This window comes from Anarhichas minor, unplaced genomic scaffold (genome assembly GCF_050575085.1).
Source record: "Anarhichas minor isolate MPS153535 unplaced genomic scaffold, ASM5057508v1 ptg000040l, whole genome shotgun sequence".
Lineage (NCBI taxonomy): Eukaryota > Metazoa > Chordata > Actinopteri > Perciformes > Anarhichadidae > Anarhichas > Anarhichas minor.
In genome coordinates this window covers 4,850,596-4,860,177 of record NW_027466486.1, presented here as the reverse complement: position 1 = coordinate 4,860,177, position 9,582 = coordinate 4,850,596, and the positions used below count along the sequence as shown (strand labels likewise).

Here is a 9,582-nt window from a genome sequence, read left to right as displayed (position 1 = left end):
GATCAAACGCACCTCATTAGATCATTAAGGATCATTGTTAATCTGCGTAAGAGCAAAGGGGCATCTCTTAGCTGTGACCTTTTTTTTTTTTGGTCTATGTGCACTGAATCACAAAGAAGATTGATCCCACCGTCGACCCAATGTAGGAACTGCTCCCTAAGATTCCCACAACCTCTACTCTTGCTTGGATTTCAGCATTCAGTCAAATCCACCAGGTTTGTATTATAATGAGCCTGAGGAGGCGACACATTCTTCTTTATGAATATTGATCCAAAGCAGTGTGTGCCTAACGCACCGCAGGGTGCATGCTCAAAGTTTTTCGCAAGAATAGAAACACTTTGTTCACATGTAGATGCTCACAAGCAAACTGTATTTCATCGAGGCACAAACAATGTTTAGAGTTACTGATTCACTTTAATAGATATCATCAACCCATGGTGGTATATGCTGTACCTGTGCATGATCAGGTGATTAGTCTGGATGTTGAATCCTGTTGATCAAGACTTTAATCTAGCTTTTTCTTCTTTGGTTCCAGGACAGAGTATGCCATCTGCACCTTTTCACAGAATCCTACGACCCCTTCTGCTCGGCACTTTCATACTGGGATGCTTTGTGACTCTGTTTTTGATGTATTTTAAACCATCCACCAGCTGGTTATCAGGTCCTGTAGAGTCCACGGTATCCACAGATCGGGTCAAGAACCTCTTCTCCAACAAGAGCGATAAAAACGTGACCACCCTGCTGATCTGGCTCTGGCCCTTCGGACAAACCTACGACCTGGCCGTGTGCAGCTCTCTCTTCAACATCGAAGGCTGCTTTCTCACAGCGGACAGGAACCTCTACAACAAGTCGGATGGGGTCGTCATCCATCACCGAGACATCTGCACCGACCTGTCCAACCTGCCACCGGTCCAGCGACCATCCTTCCAGAAGTGGATATGGATGAACTTGGAGTCGCCGTCGCACTCCTCCCAGCTGCCTGGGATCGAGAATCTGTTCAATCTGACTCTCAATTACCGCCAGGATGCTGACATTGAAGTGCCTTATGGGTCCATTGTAGCGGCGGAGGGCGACGAGGACTTTGTCCCACCCAGCAAAAACAAGCTGATCTGCTGGATTGTGAGCAACTGGAACCAGGACCACGTGCGGGTGAAATACTACAATGAGTTGTACAAATACATTGAGGTTCATGCGTACGGACAAGCCTTCGGGGAGTACATCGCTGACCAAGACTACTTCCCCACCATCGCCAGCTGCAAGTTCTACCTGGCTTTTGAGAACTCCATCCACAAGGACTACATCACTGAAAAACTGTACAACCCGCTGTCTGTGGGGTCAGTGCCAGTGGTTCTTGGCCCGCCCAGGGAGAACTACGAGAACTTTATCCAGGGAGACGCCTTCATCCACGTGGACGACTTCACCTCGCCCAAGGAGCTGGCCGATTACCTGCTGCTCTTGGACAAGAACGAGGAGATGTACCTCAGGTACTTTGAGTGGAGGCGGCACTTTAAAGTAAAGAAGGCTTATTTCTGGGCAGAGCACACATGCCTGGCTTGTGATTACCTGCGTAGGCACAAGGAGTACAAGGCATTCAATAACCTTGACAAGTGGTACTGGGGCGGATAGTACTTTGAAGGGCTATGCAGTGCTTGTTTTCTTGTGGCTGTGCTTTAAGTCATTTTAGTTCTTCGGTTAACATGAAGGTTCATTATTGTGTGTCCAGAGCTCCCGAATTATGTTTTTTTGTTGATTCAGTGGCCCAGTGAGACATCCATCTTGTTTATTTAATTATTTTTATTATTTGCAAGTCAATTTTGCCAAGCCTTACTTTGCCTTTTGTGTTAATCATTTATTAATAATTTTAATAAATTGAAAATGCACTACATTTGTTATTGTTATTTCAATCCATGTTTTGCTTAACATGACAACATTTGCTGCTATTTTTTTGCTGCTATTTTTTGTTCTATTTTTAGTATGAATGCTTGATTGTATGGATGTTCCTGTATAACAGATAACATTCATGATGCAAGGTTATTTTTTTTTTTTCTTCTTGAAATACCCCCTTTTCATGAAGCAGACGTTAGAATAGTGTTGGCTGCAGACGGAGATTGACATAAAAAAAGTGCAAATATTTATGTAATATTTATTCAAGTAAGGCATTATATGATAAAAAAAAACAATCTCATCTGTGCTAGTGATGCAGTCAACTATGCAGTGTTTACTGAACTCAAATGTGAAAGTAGTTAATTGTGTCATGTACATATTGTGTATTTTTGGAAGTATGTAGCTGTCATTTTTTTTCTCCATATTTTTGTGAGTTTGCATTTGCACTGCAAATCCAACTGCTACCTATCTTAACATATGTACAGTGAGGCAGACGGACATTGTGTTACGTGGTTGTAGATGGCATAATGGTGATCATTACCCCGCTAGTCTCCGACAGCAGACGTGTCTGCTCGGTGAGAGGGAGGTTACTATTTTAATCATGTTGTGAATTGTTCATTGTCACATGTGATGTGTCAAAGTGCAGTTGGATTCCGCATGGGTGATAATAGTACAGTACAGAGCCACTGTACTGCAGTGTGAAGCTCACAGACACCTCATTATGTTGGATTCTGATTTGATCTGAAATGTTTTATTGAATACAGTGAAGGGAAAGAGCACAAAATAACATATTACTGAAGCTATTTTGCTGTGCATACTGTACTGCCATCCTACAACTTGACATTAAATATGTACACCGATCTTTTCAACTATTTCAAGCAGATGTTACCATATGTGTGAAGTGGGTGTGAATCAGGATGAAATATGATCAGGTGAGCTCTGCCCACATTTTTGGTACCCGCTAAGAAAAAAGTGAAAGATGTGAAATGGTCAAGATTACTGCCAGATTATCCATATTACTATCTTTGAATCATCACAGCGCAGTGTTGCGGTGTGTGGGCAGTTAGAGGTTGCATGTGAAAGATATTTCTTTTTCTGGATTTCTTTTGTTGTTGTTTACACTCCTGTTTACAGTTGTGTGGCTTGCCAGCCAACCTACACCACTCAAGCTCACACTACAAAATGCATCAACATCTGTAGATACCGCATCACATTTAAATGTTGTCAGAACATCTAATCCACTGAAAAATGCATCTCAACAGCACTCAGCAGCTATTTGACGTCATGGTTTTGTTTTTACAGAAAGAATTGTGCAAAGCCAAGTCAACATTTTATGCAAGATAAGCCAGCGTCTTTTTGGTCAAAGTACTCATCATATATCATTTTGATATTTCTTCACTGTCAAAGGGACCATTGATGTAAATTAGGATGAATTTAATTATTTTTCTTATGGGATATGGTTCCGAAACGCCGTAGTAAAACCTGTATATAAACCTTGTCGTGAACTGAATCATCATCTGGATCAAACCAGCCCACTGGCACAGATCATCCCTGTATGTGCAAAGGACTGAGGGAGCTCAAACTTTTTTTTTTGCATATATGGGGAAAAGAAACAACGTGTTGTACATATTTTCAATGTTATAAAGATCTCTTTATAAGATGCAAGTGTTATCAGGCAGTGAATGTGATTGTGCTGCACCTTTGTAGGACATTTTGGTGCTTCGAAAGGCTGTGAATCAAGGTGAAAGGAGAGTTGAACAGGATTACCAGTGTCAGAGCCAATGGTTTCCGTGTTAAAGTGGACATTTTCATCAAGGGAGGCAATTTTACACCATCTTTTTTTTTCTTCTTGTGATTAGGCAGTACTCCTCTTGGCATGACCTAATTGAAAAAAAGTGAAAACGCAGCAGAGATACAGCACTTTTATTCATGTGGAGTTGTGTGACTCACTGTGCTGGTGGCTGTCTTTAGATGGAGCTGTTGTGAGTTCAGAAACTGTCATCTACGACCTTGGCTGTCTCACAGATTAACAATGAAACTGCGAATTATGGTTTCATATTGTACAGTCCAATCTCATGTATGAAAACAAAGGTTTCTTGTCCAATGTGGTTGGTGACTTAAATTAACAAAAGTTTATTTTGTTTTCTTGTGTTGTCTGTCTCTTTCCTCCTCTCTCCCTTTCTCTCTTTTTTGCACAAAAACAAACACGAGGAGCTGTGGCTTCTCTGTCCCGTCTGAGTCTGTTAGTGTGTCACAGCACCATGAATCAGGATGTCTCTGGATACTGTCCGGCCTGGCACTGATTTTGCCGGAGTCCTTGAAAACACTGTATACCCAGTGGGATGAAATCTTTGTGTGGTTGAACATGACGAGTTCTACAGAAATGCTCATTTTCTGCCAGTTCATTGAACTAACCAGTGAATCAATCAGTACAAGTCTTTTGCCAAATCGTTGTGTTTTGCCAAATGTTGTGTTTTAACTGTAGATGTCTGATAGTGTCAAAGAAAATAAAGATATGGACAAATGAGCAAAGATGAGTGGGGCATACAGATTATTTTTTGTCAACAGACAGCTGATGAAGAAATGATGGTAAACCTTTGAAATCTTACACTGAAACCATTTTATCAACAACGGAATCAGTTGTTGCTTGCTACCCTTAAAGGAATAGTCTGACATTTTGGGAAATACATTTGCCTTCTAGTCAAGAGTTAGATGAGAAGCTTGACACCACTCTCATCAAGTTTGTTTGACAATGGTAGCTTCTCATCAAATTCAAAACGAATGAGTACTTCCATCTTTTTACATCGATATATGAAGGTTTGAGTTCTTGCGGTTACACTAAGTGAGTTGCTCTTAAACATTTGATATGATGCCATCTAACCTAATATAGTATTCTTGCATCTATATCAAATATCATTTCCACAGATGTTGCCCACACCGTTCTCCAGTGCCATGTAATGCAGGCAGAGGTATAAATAGCTATCCAAAAGCCTTGATAAGTGATTTATGAGAGAGAGGAGAGTGTGTTGTGTTGGTTACGCCTCAATCCTCTGGTTGTTGTTAGTTACCCCATATCCTCACTAGCACTCTGGTATTTGCAGTCGTCTCCTCCACCGCACGAAGATGACGCATCTTTGTTAACTGCCTCTGCTCAATGCTGCGGGTCAACGGGTGTGACAAATGTGTCTGTTGGCGGGATCAGTGGCGCAAATAATCCATCGATGTCAGTTTGGAATTAATGTGAAAGTTCAAGTGGCATTGTACATATTGTACATCCATGTTTTCGGAACTTGTAATGTCAAAGGGGTGTCTTGTAGGGACAAACCCACAGAAAATAATAAACAGACACTGCAGCTCCCCTTAGCTCAACAAGGCTATAGATAGCTTGTCAAGCTATGCAGGGGCATTAATCACCAAAGATTGCCAACGCAACCTGTACTGACTTTGACAAATGTTGACAGACCTCCAGATCTGTGTGCTGTTAGTGAGTGGGTAGAATACTATAGCAAGTGTCTTGTTATTTAGTGGTCATATATATTTGGTTAAAAAACCTAACATGTAACGTTATACCATGCGAGAAATGACGAGTATACAAGTCACTAGATGCTTAGGGTACAACTACGTTGCCTGATTGTGTACAGAATGTACAATACCATGACATAGGCTCAGAGTTTTGAGTGCATCGAGTTTTAAATTAGGCACTACAAACAGAAGCATTTTTGATCAGTCCAGTAGTAGTCAACACGTCAACAGCTTGCAGGCATTGGTGTTTTGGTTTAACTTTTGAAAACAACAGAATATGTGGGTGTCCTCATAGAAGCCTTCAATCAATTTTAAATACATACCCATCTGTGCCAATTAACTAGCAACCACAGACGCAATCGACTGAAAGTCACCAGTTAACACAGAAACCCGTTGAACTGAAACACCTTGGTCTGAAATGGTTGTGATTCTGTCGGAATTCTGTAGAACTTGAGTTCCGCTGTTGGAAAAATCGATTCTGACTGCCAATCAGGTTGTCATGGTTTGGCTCTGTGCCCAGAGGTCCTCAGACTTTTTGTTAAACCTCAAAGGCTATCTTGCAATTCCTTTTTAGTGACCTGTATCAGTTTTTATTTGTCTGGAGGATTTTCTTTCCTAGGTTTTGGGTTTTCTGTCATGTTCCGTGTTTTATTCTTTCATTTAATGTTTTCTGTTTTATTTCGATACACACACCTTATGTTTCACGTCTGATTTCACTTCCGGACTTTGTTTATTTGCCTTTGCGATTGTCTACCCTACCCTGATTTGTTCCACCTGTGTTTAATCACCCTGCTCCCCTTGTGTATTTAACCTGTGTGCTTCCCCTGTTTCGTTGTCATGTGGCGAGGCCTTAGGGAGAAAATGAGGGAACCAAAAACACCAAAACCAAACTTTAGACAGACAAAGTTAGCAACTAGCTGAAACGGCTAAGGAGCCAGATATTGCCCTCAGGAGTGTGTGGAGACCAAAACAGAGCTAAGAGAGAATGAATATTGGAAATAACATTCATCAGGTGGTCAAAAACATGACTCCAAATAGATTGCTGCAGGAGTCCTAAAAGCCGGAAATGAGCAAGAGTTTTTTCACTTCCGATTCCCACTTCTTGAAGTCAATGGGTTTCGAAGGTCTGTGGTTAACACAAGCTTAAGAATCGTATTCGATTTTAGTCGATGGAACCAGTGTAATGCGACCTTCCAGGGTTGGCGTGCGAAAAATACTTCATCCCTGCAGCACTCTATGAATGCAAATGTTGCTCCACGTCTACTGGGTGTGTAAACAGGCAAATGTTTGCTAACGTATTCGCCATCAGCTTAAAAGATGAAAATAGTGTGTGTCAGTGCTGTGTTCACAATTTGTGCTGCACCCAAGTGACCAACATGTCAGCTATTGCAGCTTTCAGACACAGCATATTCTCCCTCCCAAAAAAGTCACATCAGTGCTGTAATAATGCCAGAACAAATTAACCATTTTCTTTGTCATTTAAATGTTTTGAATTGAAGCAGTAAATGAGGCCCAGGTTATATTACTTCCATGCCAATGACTGCTGGGCATTTTGGATCTATCTAAGAATCAGGAACATTTACAGTGAACTTGTTTATTTATGCTGCACTATTGAAGTGTTTCAGTTTTAGGCACTGAGGATTATGTTATTTCTGGGAAAGTGTCCTTGAAAGGTATAGAATAAAGGAAGTATTTTTGGTCTCTGAAGATTTAGATTTGTCTTGTAGCAGATATGTTAGTTTTTAGATTTCTGCTATCTCTGTTTTGCAGGCTGTGAAAAAGTAATCAACATTCTAGGTATGAATTTCTTATATAGGTGACTTGTTAGGTATCTTTTGTGCTCTGATTTTGTGCTGCTGGTGCCCAAAGGTAATCAGCAGCTTCGTCTACACACAGCTAATCCAAATACCACAAAATCCGTGGGCTGGGAGGAGGCGATGGATCGAACTGGAGAGCATTTTAATGGGTTGTGCATTCCTAGGAGTAGACAACTTTTTCTTCCTTTTTAGCAGCGGAGATCATATGTCTGGGTATGTGACAAGTCTTGTCACCCACTCATACCATGACTCATTTTGGTGAGAACCGGGGAGGGGTGGGGGGCAGGAGTCGGTGGAGGCTCACAGGGCCTCCCTAAAGGGGTATAAGGTTTTGTGAGATTGTAGCCTTAGTAGATTGTATGTCCTCGCCCCCTGGCAACCCCCTACGTGGCTATCCTGTTCCGATGAAAAAGCTGCGTTGAAAGCGAGCTCTCCACGTCGCAGTAGAGTGCAGAGGCCCGCTCAAAAGGCCAGGTTTGTGTGAGTCCTCTCATTAACTACAAGAGCCGCCCCTCATCTCAACCTAATGGATCCCACTTATGCTGTCATCACCATGCCAACCAGCTGTCAACTCTGGTGCGGCGAGGCTTTTGTGCTTCAGAGAGATGCAACTGTGTCGTGTTGATCTGCCTCAGTCTACAACAAGTCACCACCTCAAAGGAGCCACCAAAGTGAAATGCTTCTCTTCTTCTCTGAGATCATTTGATTAAGAGGGGGAAAAAACAGCCACTGGCACCTTATTGTAAAGACTGAATACGTTAAGATAGGAGGACACCGGAGGACACCGGAGGACACCGGAGTCCAGGTCAAATAAAGGCCTATTTATTGGGGCTCGACAGGCCCCATACGAAATCTGTTGGCAGCTGCTCACTAGTTGACTTCAGAGGATTAAGCAGGCAAAAAGGAATATGCTAGATCAGCAAGCTTTTTGCTCCACAGAGTTGGCACTGAGTGGTGTGGAAGTTAATAATCCGAGGGAGACAAAGACCAGCACCTGTTATCTATCACATGCAAATCCGTGCAGTTATAATAACATTCCAAACATGCATGCACAAATACATATTAACACTGACAAAGACAATGTACAATAATCTCTTTTTTTAATATCCAGTGAATAATGCCCTCTCTTGACATGTAATTTATTTTTCATGACTTTCTTTCGTATTGTATAGATATACTCGAAGAGATGATAGCTTTTGCTTGCTGGTGAATATAGGTCACATCCGCCCCTGGTTTGGTGTAACACGATGACAGATGCATCAGCCACCAATGCAACAAAGATTAGAAGCTTTTTGAGAGGCAATGACTATATTTACCCAACAGTTGGTTCTGGGTTTATTTAAGGTCTGCATGGCTTCGAGATTTGCAGCCGCTGATCTGGACACCAGCAGCGAGCAAGGGTAGAGTGGTAATTCAATCCAAAGCAGCAGATGACTCTGTAATCCGGCGGATCATACAAGTAAAACCTGAAGGATGGAATGACTTACAAATCGGAAATATTTCCAGCACCTGAATTCCTGACATGATACAGTTATTTTGTGCTGAAAGCCTTTCATAACAAGCAGCTTGTAGGTAAAAAAAATAACACAGTCTTACATTATTCCTCAGAGGTTTGTAGATACCACCTACATACAACGCAGGCCTCTGTTATAACGTCATCTACTGATCTAAAAATGGATTACATTTTATATATTCACAAGAGGTGAATTACTTGAGTTCATCTAGACAGAGTTGCATTCCTCTCAGCCTCATCCCTGTCACTGACCTTCCTGTGTGTGTATACGAGGGATTAGGCCTGTGGTGGTATCCTCGGGCTATTTTTATGAAGATGTCCGCCCCCTGATCCTTTTGGAAAACTGATATGAGCACATGTTCCAAGATTCACTTGTAATTAGTCGACTGTCAGTCGAAGATGCTGAAGAACTGGGATGCTTTTTAAGGTGGAAAAGGAAGATTTGTAATGTTTCAGGCATCATTTTTGACACTTAAAACTATATATGACCCTTTATGCTATAATGACCCAATCTATAGGCCAGTTATTTTTTTATTGTTTGTATTATCTCTTGTTCCAAAGCAATATATGTGTTTTTAATGAAGTGACAAGAGTATTGTTATCAGCAAGATGGTCACCATCAAACTGTAATTTCTGCTGCTCCTCCTTTAGTTTGCTGTGGATGGACTGGACATCCACAGGCCCTCAGCTTCCCCCTTGAAGTGCTGCCAAGGCTCTCTCAATAGCTTCTGAGAGGTCCTGGCAATATAAAGTGCAGTACCTGGCAACCACACAGCTCCCGGCGTGTACCTCTCAAGAGCCATCCGCAACTGCTTGTGTGTGTGGCAGGCACTGATGAAGTGTGTC

General features: G+C 41.8%; 1 protein-coding gene across 1 annotated transcript; it reads left to right on the top strand.

Moving 5' to 3' along the window:
• Positions 1-543: 543 nt before the first annotated feature.
• Positions 544-3,156, top strand: fut9a (fucosyltransferase 9a). Its single transcript, XM_076108187.1, has one exon. The coding sequence runs from the start codon at positions 544-546 to the stop codon at positions 1,624-1,626; it is 1,083 nt and encodes a 360-aa protein (XP_075964302.1). The 3' UTR covers positions 1,627-3,156.
• The last annotated feature ends 6,426 nt before the right edge of the window (positions 3,157-9,582 follow it).